At 39.0% G+C, this 25,598-nt stretch overlaps 1 protein-coding gene and 1 pseudogene across 1 annotated transcript in view; one reads left to right on the top strand and one right to left on the bottom strand.

Annotated features, from left to right (window-relative positions):
- The window catches only part of PARL (presenilin associated rhomboid like), a 33,525-nt gene that overhangs the window by 6,718 nt on the left and 1,209 nt on the right, over positions 1-25,598 (top strand). The window contains exons 3-9 of the mRNA XM_045852017.1: positions 235-375; positions 2,383-2,431; positions 16,489-16,584; positions 17,612-17,761; positions 19,306-19,376; positions 23,044-23,145; positions 23,282-23,379. Coding sequence (XP_045707973.1) covers positions 235-375; positions 2,383-2,431; positions 16,489-16,584; positions 17,612-17,761; positions 19,306-19,376; positions 23,044-23,145; positions 23,282-23,379 — 707 coding nt within the window. The remainder of the gene's footprint in view (positions 1-234; positions 376-2,382; positions 2,432-16,488; positions 16,585-17,611; positions 17,762-19,305; positions 19,377-23,043; positions 23,146-23,281; positions 23,380-25,598) is intronic.
- On the bottom strand, positions 6,837-12,664 carry LOC123826885 (annotated as a pseudogene).

Below are 25,598 nucleotides of genomic sequence, written 5' to 3'. Positions count from 1 at the left end.
ATAACATTTCAAGTGATATTAAGTTAATATTTTGAATTTTCTTTTGAAAATTTCCAGCTGTAAACAGGCCCCAGAGTACCATGAAGTTAAAAATGGGAACCGTGTTATTTTCACCGAATAGGTTTCACTGTGCCAGTTGTTCTTCGCTGATTCGTTAAAAGCAATGAAAATGCAGTAGTTACTGTTCTTGGAACTGTGCACTCTTAAATTTATTCTGTGATGTATTTTATGTAGTTTACAGGCTGTGCATTTGGAACGGCTGCTATTTGGCAATACGAATCACTGAAATCCAGGGTTCAGAGTTATTTTGATGGCATAAAAGCTGATTGGTTGGATAGCATAAGACCACAAAAGGAAGGAGACTTCAGAAAGGAGGTAAAGATAAACATGGCTTTCTTCATTCTTTCAATAACAATTCTTGGTCTGGTTACTTATGAAGTGTTTTTAGTTAATGGCAACATTAAATCAGTAGATGTGAAATCAGTGCCCTTAATATTCTTCTTTACAATCATGTATTTATTAGTATTTTGTATATCTGGCAGTGTTGTACTTGACAGCATTCCAAGCAGTTTGTCCCTCTACCCATGTGTATCAAGAATCACCAGGGATATTTGTTAATGTTTTGGCACCTCTCTCAGACTTACTAAAGTTTAAGGGCCAGTTTTACTTACGTCAGCTTGCTGGGTTATTGGAATTACAGGCAGTTTCCTAAAATACTTATACCTTAGGGGTAGAGAATTATGTGGATTTTAAAAAGCTTCTTAATGATGTGATGCTTATGTGCCTCTGGTAAATACTGGCTGTTGAGTGTTTCTGACTGTGGTCAGAGGATGAGAGTGCAGGAAGAGCGCAAAAATGCAGGGCTTTTCGCCCTTTCTTCATATGCAAGTTGATGGCCCTCTTTCCCCTTAAATGATTGTTTGAAAATACTGCCTTTTAGACAAGACACTTATTTTATTTATTCCACTTGACAATACTTAATGGTGAATTCTGGGTATGGAAACTATTATGTGGATCCAGGTGCATGTGGTTTTTAAGCACCTTCATTTTTTTATGACACGCTGACCCTCCAGTTTGGAGAGAGGGTCTATGTCTTCTTCAGTTTTCTGCTTCCTACGAACTTAATCCCGGCCAGCAAGATTCTGAGGGGGCAGCCTTGGGTTTTCTTTTTCCTAATGAAAGATCCCTTTAAGTAGGGAGAAGGATTCATTTCACCTTCTCATAGACACAAATAAGAAGCATGATATCTACCTGTTATGGAGAGGCTTTATGTCAGCAGAGCAATGGATTTAATATATATAGGTGAAAAACTGCAATAAGTAGTGATCTTTATTCAATTCAGTATGTTTGAGAAATAGTAAAACTAACCTATTCCGTAATCCCAGGTCCCTTAGAAAGTTACAGTTTTCTAGCACAATTGCACTATAAAGTTTTGATACCCAAAGTGCCTCTTTAGAATGACCAAAATGACAGGCAATATACATAATCTTCATCTAAAGATGGATGTTTATTATAGTTAAATGGTAGGCTATAAAATATAAAATCCATGCCCACTGGAGAATTTTGAAACAATACATTAATGTCACATGGGAAGCAAAGTCCGGGGAAGCCCCGCCATACACTACATACGTAGTGAGTGAGGTCTGAGAGCTCAGACACAGTGTGATTATAGTTATAGAAACATAGTTGTTGTCATGCATGGATCCATATGCATATTGATCTGTAACATTTTTTTAAACCTTGGACTTCTTTTCTGAATTCATATACAAAGCCTGGCTCATTTTTTAGTACAATATGTTTTTTATTTAAAAACTTTAATTCAAACAGATAAAAAAATATAAAGAGAATAGTATAATGAACTCCTGTTATTTAGCTTCAGTGGTGATCGACACATGTCCACCTTTGTTTTTCATCTAGTCCCTTTTTTTCCCTTCCTTCCCCACCATGATTACTATAAAGCAAATCCTAGGCCTGATTCATCCATAAAAAGTTCAATGTGTGTCCCTGAAAGATTATGATTCTTTGTCTCTCTTTTTCTAAACCTCAATACTATTAGTACACCTAAAAAAGGGCAATTTTATTAGAAAATATTCTCAGAATTTTAAAACTGGATTGGAGCTTGGTGAATAAACACTTACTTGACACTTATCAATATTTGATAGTATGGTAAGTGCTTTACTTTGTTGATAGTTCTTATGACAATACTGCTAACACTCTCCATTTTATAATCAGGAAACTGAAGTTCAGGAGTAATCTGTCTGAGCTCACGTAGCTAATCAGTCTGGTGTAAGGCACCTAGGCATGCTTTCCACTCTGCCACAAATTTATTATGTCTGTTGGCTATGTACCCTGTGGTGATATGCAGTTCTCCTTCTGTTTTAGATTAACAAGTGGTGGAATAACCTAAGTGATGGCCAGCGGACTGTGACAGGTTTGTGTTAGCTTACACGTTTTAACCATTCAAGGAAAGAGAAATCAAACCAAAAGGTACAGTATGTCATAGTCAATGGCTTTTGTACCATGCTCGCCAGTGGTTTAGAAGACATAGGGTGTCTCTGTACCTTCAGGCTAATGTAAAATTGTAAAAAAAATAGTGTGGCGTAAAGGTATACATGGTGCTGTTTGGGTCAGTTATTTTCTAATTTTGATCTGTCTTTGTTGTAGAATCCTAGCTTGTGAAAGAGTTATGAATAATTATTACTTCCACTATTAAACTAAAGGGGACATTGATTAAATACCTTCTTTATGCAGAATGCTTTATACTATACACTGTCTCTCCCTACCTCACAGGGTTGCCTACAGGTTAGTTATTTCCCTTTTTGCAGATAAGGAAACTGGCTTTCAGAGAAGGAACTTTTGGAAGGTCACACTGCTAGTAAGTAGTAGAACAGAGTTTCAAAACCTGGATCTGTCTGATTCTAGAGCCGATTTTCTCTTCATTATACCCTGTTGTTTATAAAATCCTCTTAAGCATGCCGAGCATATTATGATAATTTTTGTTTGTAAATTTTTATAGAAAGACAAATCTGACTATGGACTTATTTAAGAAATTTGAGGAAATGTATTTGAAAGTTCTTGAACAACTGTGCAGGTAGAAAAAATATATCTTCCTGGGGAAATAGCAAAATATTGCTTTTTCTCAAATATAGTTAGCCTTAATGGTACTCTTAATTTTCTGTATTCACCTAAGTGGAGAAAATGTGTTAACTCTCTTCATTCAGGCTGTTTTCTCTGTCTGGAAGGTTCAGTTTTTCTGTTTCTGTATTGGAACCTGATCTGGTCTTAAAGTTTATGGTTCAGGCATTGCTTCCTGCAGGTCTTGTTTTCTGATCTCTTTGCACCTTTTAATCATTCATACCAGAAACTGCCTTATATAATTTACACGTAACATCCTCGAGGACAGTGATGAGGTTTTTCTTCTGGTTGTAGCACCTAACATAACTTGCACACAGGAAAGGCACACTCAGTTAAAATCTGTTGAGTGAATGCGTGTTGAGTGGGATCTTAAACCAAAGGAATGAGATTTTTCAAAGGTATATTGCCATTCTGTAGAATTGATTAGTCATGGAGGTCTTAATAAATATAACCAAGATAACTCTATAATAACACCTGTTTCCATTGGAATTAACAGGGATTTGGGGTTTTTTTGTAGGTATACTTGTTTTCTGAAAGTATCTTAAAATTAACTCCCTTAGGAGAACAAAGTTTTTATTTTCTTAAGTCCATTCAAAGTATCTCAAAATTAGTTGATATCTAGTATTCTTTGAAGATGGTAAAGATTTTGTGCCATTTCACATTTGAGGAAACCTGGGATGAGAATTTAAGACCTTTCTCATGCCAGCAAATAGTTTATTCAAAGAAGTCAGTATATAATTAAAAATCAATTCTTTCGCCTCGCCTTCCTTTTCTCTAGTCACGTCAGTTATTTGGCATGAAGGACATAGCAGTAGAGAGGCAAGTGTTGTAATCTAACTTGCAACTTGAGTATAAAGTGCTTCAACCACATAAAATTTGAATAATCATGTTAAGATCTTAAGTCCTCATCAGATCATCTATGTGACTTTGAATAGATGAGGAAAAACTATTTGAATTGGTTCAGTGTCACCTCAGGTTTGTCTTGTGGGAAATAATTATTCTGATAGTAGTGATTCTAATTTTACATTTATTAGTGGTGTTTAATAATCAATGAACTATATACTAAGATTCTCGTTGCTAATGAACTTGTGCTTTAGTTGTGTCTTGTCTCTTTTCAGAGGTACCAGTTCTTACCTGCTGAGTCTCCTGACTGCTTCCCGTAGGTTGACCCTAAGTTGAGGTTGGCTCAGCTCCTGGTTTTAATTGAGGATAGGTTTATGGGGTGACAGAGTCACTTGTTTCACTCTCTTTCCTTGGATTATTGATGTTCTCTGAGTGTTAATTTTTTTTCCTTTTTGTATTTTGAAAGAACTTGACAAACCCTTGGGAAGCCAATGGCCTAGAGTTTCAAAGCTCTCTGAGACCAGTATACTTCTTTGGTTTATAGTATTTATACCCAGACAGTGGCAGCGCGAAAGCTCTAGTAGGTTGAAGATTACACAGTTATACCAAACATTTCATGTAAAGATTTTTTCATATTTGAATCTAATAGACTCATAAATTTGAACGGCAAGATTTTGGCTCTTGCAAGTTCAGGTAGCAAAATGTTCTATCCAAATGCATCTGCTTCCTGAACTTGTTATAGCAAGCAATATCTCAAATTCATGTATATCTCTTTGGTTATTAGGTTTGGATGAGAACAGTTCAAATCATAAGGAATATCTGTAATTTGTTGTATTGAGATAGAGTCCATCCCTGACTAGTATGACTCAGTTAGTTGGGTGTTGTCCCACAAAGTGACAGGTTGCTGGTTCGATTTGTGGTCAGGACACATGCCTGGGTTGTGGGTTCAGCTCCCCATTGGGGCGCATATGAGAGGCGACTAATTGATGTTTCTCTCTCACCCTGATGTTTCTCTCCCTTTCTTTCTCCCTCCCTTCCCCTCTCTCTAAAAATAGGTAAAAAAAAAACAAACCAAAAAACCTCTCTTCCTTAGAACTTATGTCGGGTTCAGAGTCCCTAGTTGTTTGCTTGTTTGTTTTTTGGACTCTTCTATCTCAACCTGTCCCTGGGAATCACTTTTCCAGATGTGTTAAGAGAACTGGTTTTAATCCTTTTTGTTTATTTGATTGCTTGGTCTGGGGATCTTTTTTTGTTTTTGTTTTTATCTTAATCTCTATTATACAGAAATACTCCCAAACCTCACATTGCTCTGAAGACAAGTTTTTACAAGCTCACTTGGTATTTGTAGGGTGAGGTTGCATTCTGGTTGCATGTGTCACAGTTACACTTGTGCTTTTACATTTCAGCTAGTTTCCTGTTCTATTGCCTTGATCTACAAGGCTTTAAAGCCTGCACTGGAGGTCCCCAGGCAACAGCCAAGCAGAGTGTTTCCCCTTCTTTCCACCTTCCACGAGTACCTGTGAGGTACTTTCCAGGCTTTCCTGTTAGCTCAGCAGAATGCTGACTTTACTGTATTGGGATTCAGGTAAAGCTAAGAGGGAAAAACTTGCTAAATCATTACATCTAATTGATGAGAGAACAGGAAGGAGAATGGGAAGAGAAATCTCAAAACTGTGCCCCAGTTCCTCTGCTAGTTCACACATCTATTATCAGCTGCGAGGTTGAGATACTGCTGTGCTCCAGGCCTAACCCTCTGCCCAACTTATACAGTCTATTCTTTTTGTTGTTGTTGATAATTTTGTTTCTACTAGGAAAAGTTTGATTTTTAGTTTCAGTGTTCTCTCCTTGATATCTTTCAAAGGTTTTGAGCTATACCTGCCAGACTTTGGTCTCCTTTCCTATTCCTGAAGTTGCTGGTAAAGTAGTGTTTCACTTGGCCTCATAGCTAAGCTTAACTTTTTAATCAATCACTATTTTTCCTGTAACTCTCTTCGCACAGCCCCAGCCCCACCCCCCATCTTTAGACATTATTTCTGGGGAAAGCATAACCATGTTGTAGCACAACTAATACTTGAATGTCAACCAGGCTTCAAGTACTGTGCTAGGTACTTTATATACTATACATACGTACTGTAATTAATCATTATTATGCAAGTATATTTTTAGGATAAGTTACTGGAAATAGAATTCTGGGTCCAAAGAGTATATGCATTTAAAATTTTATGTATTGTCAAGTTGCTTTAAAAGAAGCTGTATACCAATTTAAACATCTAACAATGTGTAGAGTTTAAATAAGTCATTTTGATTTCTAAAAGTTGCTCATAGGGGAGGTGTTAGGTATTCTCATCTGCAGGAAGGATGCAGTGAAATAATAAACAGTTTTTTTTGTGTTTAGTGATTATTGTAAAGGTATTTGCCTCCTTTATCATGCATTTGCCCCATTTTTTCCATCTGCTCATATTAGTTATCAACTGTCTCTATCTCAGTACGAGGATGGAAGATGGGTAGTGTGTCTGTATTTCTTTGATTCCAGGAAGCTGTAGGACCAGTTCCTAACTAGTTATGTGGATTCTGCCCAGGATGCGAAATCATAGCCACTGTGGGAGGCCCACATGATCCCTGTGCATGTAGTGCTGGTTCCCAGAACCTGAGATCGGGGTCCACTTGGTCTCAATGCTTTGGCTGCTGTGGGTGTATGGGCTTTTCAGTGTCAGGACTGGCCAGGTCTGGCATCCTTCAGATAGAGGAGCTGTGGGAGGATGAACTGGCCCACCTCAGAAACAGGGAATCTTGTGTTTAGCTACTAGACTCCAAGTGGGATAATGAGTCCTTTTTCAGGAAGAGCAAAAAAGATTGTACTACCTTCCTTGAGCTAAGGAGGAAAATAGATTGAGGTCATTGAACCAAGCATTGCTTCCCAAATCAGTGTATCTTTCTTTTTTTAATCAAGATATAATTCACTTATACAATTCATCATTTAAAAGTATGCAGTTCAGTGGTTTCTATTATACTTACAAGCTTATGCAACCACCACCACCACCACCACCACCATCATCATCATCATCATCTAGTCCCAGAATGTTGTCGTCATCATCATCATCATCATCATCATCATCCAGTCCCAGAATGTTATCATCATCATCATCATCATCATCTAGTCCCAGAATGTTGTCGTCGTCGTCATCATCATCATCATCATCATCATCATCATCTAGTCCCAGAATGTTGTCATTATCCCAAAAAGAAACTCCATGCACATTAGTAGTTATTCCCAATCCCCCTTCTCCCCTCAATCCTAGGCAACCACTAATCTATTTTTTTCTCTGTGGATTTTCCTGTTCCGGACATTTCATATGAGGAGTCACATAATATGTGGCCTTTTGTGTCTGCTTCTTTTACATAGTATAGTGTTTTCAAGGTTCACCCATGTTGTAGCATGTGCCAGTACTTAATTCTTTTATGGCCAAATAGTATTCCATTGTAGGATATATCACATTTGTTTCTCTGTTAATTTGTTGATGGACAATTGAGTTGTTTCCACGTTTTGGCTATTGTGAATGATACTATGAATATTTGGGTACAAGTCTCTGTTTTGAGTCCCTGCTTTCAATTCTTTGAGGTATATATTTAGAAGTAGAATTGCTGGATCATGTGATAATTCTATGTTTAACTTTGAGGAGCTGCCAAACTTTTTCACCATGACTGCACCATTTTACATTTCCATCGTCAATGTACAAGAGTTCCAGTTCTTCATATCCTTGCCCAGTAATTATTTTCCTTTTTTAAAAAGATAGTATCCCAGTCAGGGCACATGCCTGGGTTGCAAGCCACGGCCCCCAGCAACCGCACATTGATGTTTCTCTCTCTCTCTCTCTCTCTCTCTCTCTCTCTCTCTCTCTCTCTCTCTCTCTCTTTCTCCCTCCCTTCCCTCTCTAAAATTAAATAAATAAAATCTAAAAAAAAAACAAAACAGTATCCATCCATGTGTATCAAGTGGTATTTTGTGGTTTTGACCTGCATTTCCCTAATGACTAGAATGCTAGCATCTTTTTGTTGAGTTCTAAGTGTTTTTTTATATATTCTAGATACTAGACCCTTATTAGATATATAGTTTGCAAATATTTTTTGTATTCTGTGGGTTGTCTTATCACTTTATTAATAGTATTCTTTGAAGCACTACCTTTTTTATTGTGATGAGGTCTATTTCATCTGTTTTTTATTTTATTCTTTAAATATTTATTTTTTATTTTAGAGAGAGGGAAAAAGAGGGAGAAAAAGAGGGAGAAACATTGATGTGAGAGAGAAACACGGATTGGTTGGTTTCCATACATACCCCAGGGGACCAAACTTGCAACCCAGGCATGTGCCCTGACCAGGAATTGAACCAACAACCTTTTGGTTTGCAGGACAAGCCCAACCAACTGAGCTGTGCTCTCTGGGGCTTATTACTTGTTCTTTAAGTGTTCTATCAAGAAAACTGTCATCTAATCCAAAGACATAGAAATTTACACCTGTTTTCTTCTAAGAGTTTTAAAGTCACAGCTTTTACAGTTAGGTCTTTGATTCATTTTGAGTTAATGTTTGTATTCAGTGTGAGGTAGTGTTTCACTTCCATTCTTTTCATTTTGGACATCTACTTGTCTCAGCACCATTTGTTGAAAAGCCTGTTCTTTATCCATTGAATTGTCCTGGGACCATGTTAAAAAACCAGTTGACTGTAGATGTATGCATGGACTTCTGGACTCTCAGTTCTCTTTCATTGATCTGTTTATCTATTCTTATGCCTTGCTATCTTGATTATTGTATCTTGTGTTGTAAGTTTTCAAACTGGGAATTGTAAGTCTTCCAACTTTGTTAATATGGAATATTATTATATTGATTATCATATGTTGAACCAGTCTTGCATTCCTGGGATAAATTGCACTGGTTGTGGTTTATAATTCTTTTTTATGCTGCTGGATTAGGTTTGCTAATATTTTCTTGAGGATTTTTCCATCTGTGTTCAAAAAGGATATGGGTCATTTTCTTCTGATGACTTTGTTTTATTTTAATTCTTACTGGCGGATATGCTTGCTGATTTGAGACAGAGACAGAGTTGTGCATAGATCTGTTGCCTCCTATATGTGCCCCAACAGGGATTACCCATAGCCTTTTGGTGTGCAGGATAGCACTCCAACTATAACTGAGCAATCTGGCTAGAGCTGATTTTGATATCAAGATAATACTGGCTACATTGAATGAGTTGGGAAATGTTCCTTCTGCTTCCGTTCTTTGGAAGCATTTGAAAAGGATTGGTGGTAGTTCTTTATGTTTGCTAGAATTCATAAGTTATAGTAAGTTGAATAGTGTCCCCCAAAATTCATATCCACCTAGGAACTCAGAGCATTATCTTATTTAAAGTAGGATCTTTGCAGGTGTAACTAGTTACAGTGAGATCATACTAGATTAAGATGGGCCCTGAATCCAGTGATTTGTGTCCTTAAATAAGAGAAGAGGACAAAAAGAGTGTAACGTAGGAGGTCAAGTCCAGGGATCTCAACTTCTCAGTTGGATAAGCTGAAAAATCCTTAAGAATGACTGGATAAAGCAGGCATAGCCTTTGTTATTCACATTACAGGGAGACTGATGGTGGCAGGTCAGCAAAGCAGGACTGCACCCCTGTGCCCGAGACTTGTTTTAAGGGGTCCCAGGCAAAGGAGGCATAAGTCCTAGGCATGACTACCTCATTGTGTACACACAGAAAGAGAAGGTTAAGAAGCAGTCACAGGGTAGGAAGCCACTCCCAAAATGGGATAAGGAGGGAGCTACAATCCATTTCCAAAACAGTATACATTCCTTCTAGCCAGGGGCTCTCTGGCCAGCCTTTATCATAGGTGATGGAAGGAGCCATGTCTTGAGCTACCCCACACTCCACCCGAACATTGTTTTTTCATTTTATAATGTTTTTGTCTGTGTTTTTGGACAAGGTGTTCCCAGGTGGTGAGAGTGTTGGTACATTTTATTTATATATTACAGACACAGTAGAGGCTATAAACTAAGACTAAAAGTGCAATAAGAAAACCAATGAGACCTGGAAGGAGGGAATGACACCAATTGCCTGTAGCAGTCAGTACTATAATATTCTTGCACAGGATTGCTGGCATTCATCCTATGAGTTGTACAGTTTCATTTTGCAGTCTCATTTCTGCGTTTAATACTTATAGGTATGTGCTATTGTACTTTTACCTATAATGTTGACAGCCACCTCACACCGTCCCAACTGCATGTGAGCTGTGGCTTGGTGTAGTTAGCCTGGTCTTTTATGATGGAAAACATCTTTTTATGTGTCTGTTTGAAGAGGGGAATAGAAGCCTTCCAGCCTTGCAGCCAGTCCCAGCATGTCTGATTGTGAGTGGATCCTCCATGGCAGGTTGGCAGAGGGCATGGTTGGGAACTCTGCAGACCCAACAGTCTGAACAGTTGTTCTCAGTGATTAGCATTCCTGCCTATTGAAGGAAGGTGTTGCTTCTGCAGAATCTAACCAGATAACCCCCAAGTATTTACAGAGAAACCAGGTAAACAAGGTCATAGTTACATTCCATGAAAACAGAAAGAATACAAAAGTTAATGAACACAGCAAATTAGAAACCATTTTCTGAGTCTACAAGAGTGTCAGATGAGACTTCCAAATGCAAGACTTTTGCTGGAATGAAATTAAGCAGTGACAATTTGATAGATTGTTTTTTGTTTTTTTTTTTTAAGAATTTATTTATTTTTAGAGAGAGGGGAAGGGAAAGAGAGAGAGGGAGAGAAACATCAATGCGTGGTTGCCCTTCCTACACCCCCAACTGGAGGTCTGGCCTGTAACCCAGGCATGTGCCCTGACTGGGAAGTGAACCAGCAACCCTTTGGTTCACAGGCTGGCACTTAATCCATTGAGCCACACCAGCCAGGGTGATAGATTGTTTTTAAATGTAGTTCAAATGCCTCTGGTGATATTAGATGCTCAGGTAAATTCTATATGGTTGACACTGCATTAAAAGTTCTTAATAATTCCAAATTAAAGGATCAAAGAAAAATGAAACATTAGTTTGAAAGAAAACTGGAGAAATTCAGGATCCAGTCTAGTTCATAGAAAAGAAATAAAATTTTATGGGCAATTCACTGAGTTAGAGTCTACTTTCCCTAATTATATATAATAGATTTTATTGAAACATAATTTTCCCCTAAAATTATCCTCATTTTATTAAAGAGCCAAATTAAGACCAATTTATTTACTGTATTAAGTCCAGTTTCAGTGTGGCCTGATTATTTGCATAAATACAACACGAATGGCAATTGATCATATGGGCTTTTTAAGACTGCTTTGCTGGAACTTAAACAAAGAACCTTTAGATTGAGCTTTCAGTAAACCCTCAAGACCCAGAAACCAAGCCAAACACACCAGGCTTTGCCTGCAGTACCTACTTTCCTTGAGGTTCCCATTGTGTTTTGAGATTCCCTTCTTGCCATTTTTCAGGAAAGCAACCTTTGCTCCTTATTTGGAAAGACTGCACAAGATGAAACATGGTACCAGGCTGCTTCTCCAGTGGGCTTTTTTATTGGTTTCAAAAGTCAATTTCTGTTCCTCAAGGCTTTCTGGTTATAGCCATAGTCCAGGCATGCTTCCTTCAGGCATGACATTCCATTCAGTCTTAGTTAATAAAATCACAATTAGAAACTGGTTTTATGTGTTGTCTTATGAAGAAATACATAATGCCAAGCAATTAATATATTGCTCTGTAATACATACCATATCTTTTGTTTTTCCTTATTAAAGGCTCAGTCCAGTGCTTTATATAAGTTTTGTACAACAGGCAAAGTAAATGGCTGCTGCCACCACAGATATTGGACTCCTTCCAGGAACCAAGTCCAGTTCCATAGCTTTATAGGCTATATATGTAGCTGCCATCTGCAATTGTTTAGGAAGACAAGGTTGGAATAAAACCTAGATATGAAGACTCCAGTTGTCATCAAATCCACACTGGTTTCTAAAGCTTTCAAAATAAGTTTAAAACTTAGACCAATTTCCTTCATAGAAATTAGTGATATAGCACATATTTCTTTAAATGTCCTAGGAACCCCTTCTTCTCTACAGGCAATAGATACATTGCAGAAGCATCATTAGCTCTTCCCTTCAGGCCCTTCTCTTCATACACTTGCTTGAGTAAATTATTTGTTCAATTAACTATTTCTAGGGAGGTTGATTCTGTCTGCCATGGTAGTAATTTCCTTGAATGCATTCAGTTATTGCTCAATCATAACTGTTTATTGTTCTCCGATTTTGGTACTTAGAATTGCCAAATTTTCTCTTCCCTTGGAAGAGGAAGGGGGAGAGAATGCAGTCTGAGTGGTTAAAAAACAAAAAAGCAACAATTGCCAAATTTATCAGAACTTGCAGCTCCTAAACCTTTGCCAATCATGGTTGGCAGATCTCCATTACCCGAAAGAGATTCTGAGAATCTCCAACTTGAGATGGGTATTTTGTTGCTTTATCATTGCTGAAAGTTCCTCATTCAGATCCCACATCGATAACCTGGTCACCTACAACCAGGCCATATTGAGGACATATCATATCACCAGCTCTTAAGTCCCACACTAAAGTCACTTCTGGGTGGTTTGGACATGTGATTCTTAGAAAAGCATCCAAATGGCTGGTAGATGCCATCTTCACGGCCACTGTAGTTCCAGCAGGAAACCACAACAACAACAACACATGCACACAGAGAACAGAAAGAGATCATGGCCTTGTTTAGTCTCTTGTTTGCACCAAATATTATCCCCCACCTGAGGCAGCTGCAAACTTAAACCACTGGCTTGTAATTGTATTTGACAAATGTGCACTTGGAAAAGGGGTTTTGCACTAGAGTTACCAGTCAGATCAAATATACACAGTTGCCTTGCAGGTGGGTGGGGTCTTCCAGGGAACTGTTATCAGATAAGTCAGATGATAACAGAATACTTTGGGAATGTCCACTCTCTCACCTCTGGTGGTTGCCAGGCCACTGCACTGGAAGCTGCACTGGAAAAGTCGATTGTTTTCAAGGATAACTTAGAACTGAAAAGTGGGATGTGGGTCTAGGGCTATTAAAATGCCTCACGTTTACTGTTCTTAATCAGGATTCTGCTATTTTTCTTTTTCTTTTTTTAGGATTCTGCTAATTTTCTTAAATACTAGATTGTTGCAAGCCTTTGGCTAGTTTCTAGAGTTCTGAAAAAGTGGATTCTAATAGTTTTTGCCAATTTTTTCATTGTTTTTATGGAATATTTTTTGGAGGTCCTTCATTATTCTCACTGATGTGATCTAATGCATCACTTTTGGTAAAGGTAGGCACTTAGGCAGCTGCAACCCTCCCAAACCAACCTTATCCAAGAAGTTACTGAGTCGGAGGAGGCAAGTAACACTCTTTTATATGGAGATACAAGCAGAGACCTTTAGCAATTCTATTTCTCAAAAGGGAAGGAAGGGGAAGAAACTGTTACTCTCTTTTTTTTTCTTTTTCTTTTTTTTTTTTTTTTGGAGAGAGGGGAAGGATGAAAGAAAGAGGAAGAGAAACATCCATGTGTGGTTGCCTCTCATGTGCCCCCATTTGGGGACCTGGCCTGCAACCCAGGCACGTGTTCTGACTGGGAATCAAACCAATGACCCTTTGGTTCACAGCCTGTGCTCAGTCCACTGAGCTATACCAGGTAGGGTGAAACTGTTACTCTTTGAGCATCTGCACACAAGGTGTATGTACTATGTTATGCCTCACTGCAATGTTCGTGAGGTGTAGGAGTATTATCCATTGATAAATGAGGAAACTGAAGTGAAGGGGATGAAGTGCCATAAGCCACGAAGCTACTAAGCGACATATCTAGGATTCAGACATGAAACGACCACCATATTTTCCCCTTTCTGCCATGTTTTTCATTTATTGGGTTGTCACTATGTGACCACAACATCACTCAACTCTTTAAAGTAGATTTTATTACCTCCATTATACAGAATGGGAAACTGAGGCTGAGAGGTTAGGCCTCTTGCCCAGGTTATAGTGTAAGGAGGACAGAGTCAGTTCTACTGGACTCCTTTACCCATACCTTTGTGCTGCCTGCTAGGCCTAGGATTGCTATACATCCTCTTTGCTTCACCTACTGTTGGCAAACAGCTTGTGCTCTTTCCCAGATAAGGAGCCTTTGTCTGGTGTTTGAAGTTTTAGAGTGACCAGGGTCAAAAGTAATTCTCTTGGCTACCCATGTGTAATACAAAGAGCTCTACATTAGGAATTTTGGCTTGGCCACTGAATTTGGCTCTTTGAAAACTTGTACCTCTTAGAGCCACAGTTTTCTCTTCTGTAATTGGCCTTCAAAATGGGATATGCAAGGAAGAAAATACTTGCTACTTTTCTCATTTCTTTTTAATTTGTTAGTGTGTTTTATAATGAGTAATAGTGGTTTGTATACATAATTTGGGTATATTTGTTCAGTAGTTTACTGATGGGTGCCTAATCATAGACCACCCGTCTTGAAGTGAGGGGTTTGGGCTGTAATGTGTGTGTAGCAGTGTCATGTTCTGTTATAATTTACCAGAAAGATTTCCTGTATTTGAGTTGAAAACTTGTCAACGTTAGGCTACTATCGACCTTGATATATTTGCTTATGTTTCCATTTTTCATGTCTTTCCTCTAGTTGTAGTCTCTTCAGCCAGAGATGCTCTCTAATTCTCTACAGTGCTGTGGTGCTTGTGATTTCCAGATGTGTGTGCTGTATGTCACCAGTCTCAGGAAGTAGCCCGTGGAACTGGCAGAGTAGGCAGAATAGTTGCCATTTTTCATCCTGGCAGGCAGGTTCCAGGGACCCTATCTTGCTCTCTTTGTATTGAATCACAATTGGAGCAAACTGCAGAGCTCTGACTGTTTTTCTGATCGTGGAAACCTAGGCCAAACTATTCTCAGGTCTTTTTCACCCTGAGATATCTCAATCACTGTGTACAACCACCTAGACCTAAGAGAGTTCTCTAGGTAGTAAAGAAGTTTGTCCCCAAAGAAACTAAAAAACCCCAGGTAAAGTACCACACTAACCACTGCTTGTTCCTTTAGTTAGAAGTCTCTTCCTCCCTCTGAGGTGGTTCTGCCCTTCCTCTGCTCACCTGCCTCTGCCCAGAGTTCAGGGCTCCTCATTAGGAGGCACACACAGTGCTCATATTTGCCTTGCTGAGGACACCTTTTCCTCATCCTTTCATAAGTATTGTCTCTCTCACTGAAGATGGTGTAACATCTGTCACAGTCCCCACTACTAAGAATCTTATAAAATTGATGGAATCAATTCAGTGAAATGCAGTAAAACACCATTTACTTTGGAGAAAGAAAAAAAATGCTCCAGTTCATCTATGACATACCACCAATTATAAGATGCATCCTGATTTCAGACGTTAAGTGGGACAAATACCTTAGAATCTATGACAGTGGTAGCTTCCTTTCCTGCCTACCTCTCAAGCAGGAGAACGAACACTGGAGAGACTAGGAATGCCAGGGGATAGCTGGGAGCCTTAGAGAGTAAGCAGTATGGAAGCCAAAGCTAGTTCTAAGATGTAGCAGCTGGCAGGTACTGTACAATGAATAGCCTCTAAAATAAATCCTCTTACCTGGGTGCTGGAGTTAGTCCTTGTCAGCATTGCAGGTGTTGCCCACACTATTGCCCATTGCTCAGAGACCGGAAGAATGAGTAAATGTTTAAACTCCTTTAACTCAAGTAGGTGAGTACCTACTATGTGTGAGGAGTTCTGGTACATAAAATTAATGTTTTAAAAGTTTGTAGTTTTCAAGAATAACAATTTTGTGATTAAACAGTTAACTCTACCATTAAATAAGCCTACTCAGTTGAGTGGTAGTTCTAATAGCATCAGTTCTTATAGAAAAAGGAAAGTCACCCAACTCCCATAAGTAAACATGTTTTCAAAAGCAATTAGAAAATTCTCCCAGATTATTACTGAATTCTTAGCTAATAAGTATTTTTATCAAACATGTGGATCTTCATCTACACAGATAATCATAGATATTTCATAAGCTGTCCATAAGTTTAAGAAGCATACCATTCATTCCTTGTTAAAAAAACAAGTGATGTTATATAGCTCTTCTCCTCTTGGCCAAAGGACCTAGTCTATACATTATTTCTCTCTGTGGCTCAGCCATTTTCCAATAATAATTACAGATCTGATGATTGATTTAGAAGAGTGAACTGTTGTAAAGAAATAAACTATGGATCCGAGTGAAGGAAGTTAGCTCCTAGAGCATTTGCAGTCTTGTAGGAATTCTCTGACTTTGCCAACTTACGTCAGTTTTGATACTTCAAAACACTGCTTTTACTTACTTTCCTTAGCCCACCTTTTCTCCCCAAGTGTATAAAAAAACTCTTACATACTTGTGGTAGAAAATGTTATTCAGGTGGACTTTTAATCAGACTTTCTTTGCTCTTATTTTTAACCTCCCTAAATTATAAATATTTATTTTGTAGGTATCATAGCTGCAAATGTTTTTGTGTTCTGTTTATGGAGAGTACCTTCTCTACAGCGGACAATGATCAGATATTTCACATCTAATCCAGCCTCAAGTAAGTCTAATGTGTGATTTTATTTTGAGATAGATGTAATATGAAAATATGCTCTATGTTAATTGAAATACTATAAAAATGAGTTCGTATTAACAATTATAAGCAAAATCAGAGGATAGACTGTAAGCTCTTTGAGAACAGGGACCTCAGTTCTCTTACTACTATATCCCAGGTACCTACAATGTTCTTTGCAAATAGCTAAATATTATATAATGACCTATGATATGTGACCACTACAAATTTATTCTTTGAGAAGACTATGATGTACAACCTCATGTTTATAATTAAAGTTATTTACTAATTCTTTTTTTATTTTTAAAAGATTTTGGTTTATTTGCCCTGACTGGTATAGCTCATTGGATTAAATGCCGGCCTGCAAACCAAAGGGTCCCCGGTTCATTTCCCAGTCTAGGGCACATGCCTGGGTTGCAGGCTAGGCCCCCAGTAGGGGGTGTTCGAGAGGCAACCACACACTGATGTTTCTCTCCCTTTCTTCCCTCCCTTTCCCTGTCTAAAAATAAATAAGTAAAAATTTTTGTTTAAGATTTTATTTATTTATTTTTAGAGAGGAGAAGGGAGGGAGAGAAACATCAATGTGTGAGAGATACATCGATGCGTTACCTCTTGCAGGCCCCCAAATGGGGACCTGGCCCACACACCAGACATGTGCCCTGACTGGGAATTGAACTGGCAACCTTTCGGTTCACAGGTCGGCACTCAATCCAGTGAGGCACACCAGCCAGGGCTCTCTATAATTGTTCCTTCTAAGCAACTTTTGCTGTAGGGATAAGTTGTTTTTGTTGAACTGAAAACTTTTGTTGGTTGCTTAATAAGTAGAAAAGAGATTTAGGATATATTTTTACCACTTTGAAAAATGCTTTCTTAAACGAGCTTATTTAACTTTTTAACTGGCTCTGTTTTGTTTCCTATGTTTGATTTCACAATAATAATGGAAAAACTGAAATAGGCGGCTTTTACTGGCTTTGTGTTCCATGATTATCAGACTCTGTTTTTCTTTCTCTTGTAGAGGTCCTTTGTTCTCCAATGTTGCTGTCCACATTTAGTCATTTCTCCTTGTTTCACATGGCCGCAAATATGTATGTTTTGTGGAGCTTCTCCTCCAGCATAGTAAACATTCTGGGTCAGGAGCAGTTCATGGCAGTGTACTTGTCTGCAGGTAATAAGCTTTGTTCTTGGGCCTTTTGGAATATCAGCACTCACCTGTCTGGAGAAGGGAATGGCCACATCCTACATACACCATAGGAAGTGCTCAGTGCCCATTTGTGTCTCAGGTTGTGTGTAGAGAAGGTGCCATAGACTGTTGGGGCCGTTGTCTTCCCTGCTTCTCATTTTGCAGGTTTCCTCTTAACGTGAATTATGTAACTACTGTTTAGTTTTACACTAGCCAGGTATACAGGAGTTAAGGTTTAGTGTTGAACTTAAACATGTCATTTTTATGTCACTAGGTCTTGGTTTCTTTAACCTTAGGCCCCGTATTTTACAAGGTACGGGGCCCCGATAAGTAATTCCCAGACTTCCCAGCTGTCTCAGTCATCTGAATCTTAAGCTCATTTCCCACAGTGTGTTCAGTTTCCAGAAAGCTTTAGATCTGAGCTCTCCAGTAAGACAGTCAAGAATGAATTTATTCCTGCAAGCCTGTGCGTTAGTGTGGGAGCCCTCCAGTGGTGGTCCTGGAGATGGCATTTCCTTATTCCAACCAGGAAATGATTGTGCAGGATTCCAAGTTCCCAGATGTTGCTGAATTGACCATTGGTTGGGTAAAATTCATTTCTCTCTCTTTTTGCAAAATGTACTTAATTAAAGCCATGAAATATAAAAATTAATTTCTAAAATCCCTTCATGTAAAACAGTATATCTGGCAGTATTCTGTAGTGAAAAAAGCCTTGAGCTTAGACATGGAAGACCTAGGTTCAGATACATTTTCAGATACATTTTCTGCAACAAGACACCAGCTGTGTCTTGTTGCAGAAAAGACTATATACCTTTCTGTGGATAATGACATTCTCTCATGACACAGGGTTGTAGACAGGATTAAATAGAAGCATGTACCACAAGGCCCAGAGTTAGTACTTAATTGGTGTTAATTAAATACTCGAGTTCATCCAGTCCCTTAAAACTGGAAACGGAGCAGTTTCTCTGGCCAGTAAGAGTAAGTGTGTAGTTCTTTCCCCAAGCACTAGTTGTGTTGTAGGTACAAAGAACCTGTTGTAGTTGTCATTAATTACTGCTCTATAGGAAGTTGTTTTGTAAATGAACAACATTTGGCTCAGATGATATTGCAGCAAAAGGGACCTGTAAAGGATCATCTAATCTAAATCTGCAGCAGAGTCATTGGGCAAGCCAAGTAAAATATGACTCCCTGGTCCCACTCCAGAGATTCGGATTTAGTGTTTGGAATTCAGCCCAGAGAGCTCCCAGGCAGTTGGTGAGTTTGGAAGCTAGTCTCTTCGTCATGTAGGTGAGGAAAATGGTAACAGAGGATAGTGTAAAAGACCCTGTGTCGCTCAGCAGGTTGTGCAGTGGGTCAGGCTTTTCTTTCCCTATCAGATATCTGCAGGGATAGTGTTGCAGGATAAGTTCGTGCCTGCAGCTTGTAGTGACCCAAGTAGAAACCTGGCACATTAGTCTCTGGGGTAGAGATGAGATATAGAAACCATTTAATACCTCACTAAAATTACTGAAATGTGACTTATTTCTCAGGTGTTATTTCCAATTTTGTCAGTTATGTGTGCAAAGTTGCCACAGGAAGATATGGACCATCACTTGGAGCAGTGAGTATTTCTAATTTAAAAATTTTTAATTTAGGTTTTAACTTCATTTTGAAATAATTCTGGAGTTACAAAAAAGGTGACAAAATTAGTACAAAGGGTTCCTATATACCTTTCATGCTACTGTTAATGACAGAAGGATCGTATAATTACCAAAGCCAGGAAGTAACATTGAAATAATTCTATTAACTAATCTATATCTAATTTGGAATTTATACACTTGTAAAGCCTTGCAAATTGGAGGCTATAGCTTTTAACTACTGACCATTTATATGTGCTTACTGGAACAGAGTACATATCAAGAGTAGTCCAGCTCTGGCTTGTGTAGCTCAGTGGATTGAGCACTGGCCTGTGAACTGAAAGGTTGCTGGTTCAGTTCCTTGTCAGGGCACATGCCTGGGTTGCAGGCCAGGTCCCCAGTAGGGGTTGCACAAGAGGCAGCAACACATTGATGATTCTCTCCTTCTCCTTCTCCTTCTCCTTCCCTTCCCCTCTAAAAATAAATAAGTAAAGTCTTTTAAAATAATAATTTTTATTGTAAATATTTTAAAATTTATATATGTATATATTCATATATATTACACACAAAATCACAATGGAACATTAGCCATTAGAAAGAATGAATTCTTATCATTTGCAGCAACATGGATGGATCTATACAGTATTATGCCAAATGAACTAAGTTGAACAGAGAAAGGCAAATACCATATGATTTCATTTGTGTGCAGAATTTAAAAAACAAAACAAATGAACAAAATACAAAAGAGAAACAAACTGATACAGAGAACAAACTGATCGTTGCCAAGGAGGGGTGAGGTGGAGGGATGGCTGAAAAGAGGGAAGAGGATTAAGAAGTGCAGACTTCAGTGATAAAATCAGTCGTGGGTATGGAATGGACAGCATAGGGAACACAGTCATTCATACAACTGCTTACAGTGACAGGTGGTTACTAGACTTACTATGGTGATTGCTTCATAAGGCATATAAGTGTTGAATCACTGTGTCATCCTCCTGAAACTAACATAATATTGTATGTCAACTATAATTTAAAATGCTTTTTTAAAAATATGTATTTATTTTTAGAGAAGAGTAGGGAGAGAAACATCAGTGCCTGAGAGCTACAGATCAGCTGCCTCCCGCACACCTGCTTCTGGGGACCTGGCCCACAACTCAGGCATGTGCCCTGACCAGGAATCAAACTAGCAACCTTTTGATCCACAGGCTGGCACTCAGTCCACTGAACCATACCAGTCAGGGCTAAAATGTTTTGGTTTTGTTTTGTTTTTAATTTAAAATTTAAAATATTTTTTAAAAAGACTAGTCAGAACAGTGGGTATCTAATCCCTATAAAACAGAAAGCCTGATCTAGCACAGGAAAGTTCTAACTGATTGTGGATTTGAGTCTGGTACCATCTACTCAGATAATATTTGAGTGTCCACTTTGCAGATTAGACTCCTAGGCACTATATTAGAAGCTGGGGCTACAGCCAGCGAGCACGATGACCAAAATTCCTGCCCTCAGGAGCTATATTCCAGATGCCTTAAAAAAATTAAATTACATATATGCTTTCTTTTGAGTTTCATGGCAGATTTCTAGGCACATATAAATATTTACATAATATTCTCTAAAGAATACACTTTCATTATGTACATATTTAAATACTAATGTACTTAAATGCAAATAGGAAATTTAATATTTAAAGCAACTCTAAAAAGGTTCAATTTTGGTAAAGAGTACTTAAGTAAAATAATCCTATGATTTGTGTTCCTCAGAATGGAGTATAGCAGCATGGGATTAGAATTAGACTGGGTGTGAATCCCAGCTGTCCCACTTATCTGTGATTTCTAGGACACATTACTTAACCTCTCTGAACCTCAGTTTCCCCATATAAAGTGGGAATAATACACCTATTTCTGATGTGTAATATAAGGGTCTTTAGCATGCTTAGCATAGTCAGGAGCATGTAGTAAGAGATGTGGAAGTAGCGGTTCCTGTTCATTCATCAAAATCCTGTAGAGCCATGGCAGGACAGTTATTATCCCCAAACACTTTCATTCATTCTTGGTTGAAATTCAAATAAATGAAATTACCAGGGGTAATGTATTTTTAATGAGAAATATGGGGGGGGGGGGAGTACAAATTATAAAATAGGGTTAGAAAATATGAAATATTTTCTTACTGCCTTCATCATAATCTTTTGTTAAATGATGAAGGAGACTATTAAAGAATATTTGTCACCCTGACTGGTATAGCTCAGTGGATTGAGCACGGGCTGGGAACTAAAAGGTCATGGTCTGATTCCCAGTCAGGGCACATGCCTGGGTGGTGGGCCAGGTCCCCAGTGGGGGACGTTCCAGAGATGGCCACACGTGGGTGTTTCTCTCCCTCCCTTTCTCCTTCCCTTCCCCTCTCTCTAGAAATAAATAAATAAAATCTTTTTTTTAAAAAAGAATATTTGTCAATTGCCATATTGGCACTAGAGAGCAAGAATTTGTTAAGGGCACTAGATTTTGGTGAGGGTTTTGTTTAGCTAGAGCTATACATATTCTGAACCTCATTTAAAAATTTAGTTTCTTACTAGTTATTGGCAGGAAGCTTTTCTCTAATCTGCTTTTCAAAAGTTGATTTTCTACAAGACATAATTCTTCGTCTTGAGATGGCAAAGGTCAATCATATGTTTGTTGTAGGAAACAGTATTTGTTAAAATGTTACATTTTTTTCACTTGAAGTTATAAATTTATCATAGGCCAAATTTGCTTTCTGACATTATGATAATCTGTTTATGGTAATTTCATTGATTTAACTATCACTGACCTAACCTGAACATAAAGTGAATTCTCTTGCTCAGTCAGGAAAATGTCTTTAGTCTCTTCTTTTAAAAAAATATTTATTTTTAGAGAGATGGGAAGGAAGGGAGAAAGAGAGGGAGAGAACCATTGATGTATGAGAGAAACATCATCAGTCAGTTGACTCTCACAGGCCCCCAACCCAGGACCTGGCTGCAACCCTGCTTGTGCCCTGGCTGGGAATTGAACTGGGAACCTTTGGGTTCGCAGGCCGGCACTCAGTCCACTAAGCCACACCAGCCAGGGCTCTTTAGTCTCTCCTTTATAAGGTTTCAAGTAAAATAAAATGGTCACTATAGCATATTCACTTGGAATTCCATGTTGATTTACCTGTACTGTTTTGGAGTGCATCTCCTTGTATAGCTTTTTTAGTGGCTGCTCTAGATATTGCAGTGTATATACATCACTTACCGGAGTCTCCTTAAAAGAAATTCCACACATGTGAGTTTCTTTGGGCAGTTCATGCTCTCTCTCTGGTTGGGGGGCTTTGTTGTTGAAGTTTGAGAAGTTTTTTTGAGCTATTAAACAAAACGAAGCAGTCGACATGTTTAACACGGTCCCCAGAGTTCATTTGGCACTCCCACGCTGGTTGTTACACATCTTACCGCCTGCAGTTAAATCCATGCCAGGCGGTTACTGTGTGATGGACTGGGAACTGCTCTGCCCAGTATTCTGTACATCAGCAAGTGGAAGCTTGTGAGCTTTGTGCTCACCTAGAAATGTGTGGCTTACTAACTTTCTGGGAAAGGATCGCTCCTGTAGATGTGGTCACTGGGCAGTCGCGTGTTGGGAGTTTCATGTTTCCACGTGTGCTCGTTCGCAGTCAGGCGCCATCATGACCGTGCTCGCAGCTGTCTGCACCAAGGTCCCCGAAGGGAGGCTCGCCATCATCTTCCTTCCGATGTTCACGTTCACGGCAGGGAATGTGAGTGTTTTCATGAAGTGAAATGAGGGGGCAGTGGTGATATTTATGCTGACTGTATTCTCGCCCTTACATGAGAAGTGGCCGTGCTGGAGCAGTCACAGTTGTACCAGTTATGTTCTCTCTTGCTGGCTTGCAGGCCCTAAAAGCCATTATTGCCATGGACACAGCAGGAATGGTCCTGGGATGGAAGTTTTTTGATCATGCGGCACATCTTGGGGGAGCTCTCTTTGGCATGTAAGTTGGAGTGTGATTGATTGCTGTGCTGCTTTTCCAGGGCATCTTACTCTCCCCCACCAAGGAAGGCGGAGTGAAGCAGGGGCATGTGGGGTTGGGAGGGCGAGGAATCCACAACAGGGTTTGCTTTGGTCTTGCCCAGTTCCACCATGTGAGGTGGGACATGAGAATATCGGCCCCCCCATCCGCCTCAGTCATTTATAGAGAAAGACCCTACTTTTAACCTCAGGTCTCCCCGACTTATGACCTGTCATGAATCCCAGCCCCTAGTGTGGGCTGTCTTCCCCAGTCCCAGGCTTCCTCTACCCTGCCCAAAGCCGACCCTGACTTCCACTGCACAGGTGCTAGGCACACACATTGAGTGCATGGGGCTGTGCTCTGCGACTGCAGGGAGTGTGTGCCTGACATTGCGTGATGGTCCAGGCGTCATAAACCACTGGTGACCACTCACTGAGCATCTGTTGTTGGCAAGCACTGAGCTTACATTACATTGTCATTGCCTCCATTTCATGGGTGGGCTCAGAGGTGCTCTTCCTCAGGTCACACAGCTCTTAAGTAGCAGAGCGGAGATTTTAACCCACATCCAAAGCCCTGTCGTACCATGTTGAGGACAGGTGCATTGAGGCCACAAGATCTTTCGCTTGTGCTTCAGACAGTGGACTTTTGCCTGAAACAGCACTGCGCACAGCGTCTCTGCCACAGGGCTGCCCTCCGCACTCCCAGAGCCCCTCCGGCCGCAGAGGCCCCGCAGCAGAGCCTCTCTCCTTGTATGAGTGTGGCCTGTTCCCCTCACTTGGTTTTTACTTTGTTTCATGACAATAAGTTTTAATTTAAAGACTTAAGTGTTAATTTTTTTTTAAGTAGGAAAATCTATTCTAAGTGGAGGAGTTTTGCCCAGTAGGCGGTGAAATTAAATGCCATTTTTAATTTTCAGTGATGATTAAAGAATAGCATATGTGAGTTCTAGCTTGAACAGCAGCACATTATAAATAGTAGAAACTGACCTGATATTACAGTATGAGAAACATAAAGACTTATGAAAAAGGGTTCTGTTTTATGAACTCTAAATTTATCTGGATCTTTCTGTGTATACTTAAAGAGTCTTCTCCCCAGCAGGTTTTTATTCTTCTGAACTATAATTAGATGACCTTTTTCCATTCTGAAAATAATTGGATCAAATGCATTTTAAAGTCCAGGATCTGAAAGGCAGAGGAATCCTTTCTCTTTGCGTTTCTGATTTCAACGTCTTTCATTTACTCTATCTCAGGCATCCAGAACTCACCTTTAATCCAGGTTTCGAAGTCTTTACAATGGCAAAGAGTCCATTAGCGTCCTCCTGTGCGTTTCCTTGACTTCGTGTCCCTCACCAAAGTTTATGGCCTTAACCTTGTACTGCTGCAGCAGTCATGCTAACACTGAATATTTGCTATATGCCTGAGCTAAGGACTGAGTGTAACAAGTAACACTCTGAAAATCCTGTGGGGCACTCATTCCATGTTACAGAAGGGAAACTGCTCAGAGAAGGGGATTTGCCCAAGGTCACAAAGTCATTGCAGACCTAGAATTTTAGACTGTGTACCAGTCTGTGAGGCTAAATTGCTTTGAAGTGTTTTCTTAATTTAAACTTAGCCAAATAATCAATTATATTTTAATTTATGTGTATAATCAGAACAGTGTACCTGTAAGATTAAAGTATTTGACTCTTAAAATAAGTAGGTTAAAAAATTTTGGGAAGAACACTATTAATGGAGAGTGTCTGACAAGTGATTCATTTCTTGCAAGAGTTTTATAATTATATTTGAATCTTAGAGTGGTACTTTTTCTCTTATTCTGAGTTTACCACAATTTGATTCTAAGTCCAAAATAATTCTGTTACATGCCTATTAATTTGCATGTTTTTAAAATATCTTTTTCTGTAAGTTTATTGATTTTCTTAATCTTTTGAAATTTTAATGGTGATTATTTTTTATGTTCAGATTCTAACTATTTTGAGTGAATATTAAGATTTAGGTACAATTCAGTCACCTTATAATAAAAAAATACTCATAACATTTAAAAGTGGTAAAACCTTAAACTGCTACTTTGGTACCAATCTAAAGCAAAAGGAACATTTTTTTCAGTCAGGTGTCTGGGAGATGCAAAGACGAACAAAGCCTGGTCTTTGCCTTGGGACAAGAACTCTGGGGAAGCCAGGGCAGAAATAACGGTTTCAGGACAGC

The sequence above is a fragment of the Phyllostomus hastatus genome, unplaced genomic scaffold, assembly GCF_019186645.2.
Source record: "Phyllostomus hastatus isolate PE091 unplaced genomic scaffold, TTU_PhHast_1.1 phas_contig_86, whole genome shotgun sequence".
NCBI classification, from domain to species: Eukaryota; Metazoa; Chordata; class Mammalia; order Chiroptera; family Phyllostomidae; genus Phyllostomus; species Phyllostomus hastatus.
The sequence above is the reverse complement of the archived record's forward strand: the minus strand, read 5'-3'. Positions and strand labels throughout refer to the sequence as shown.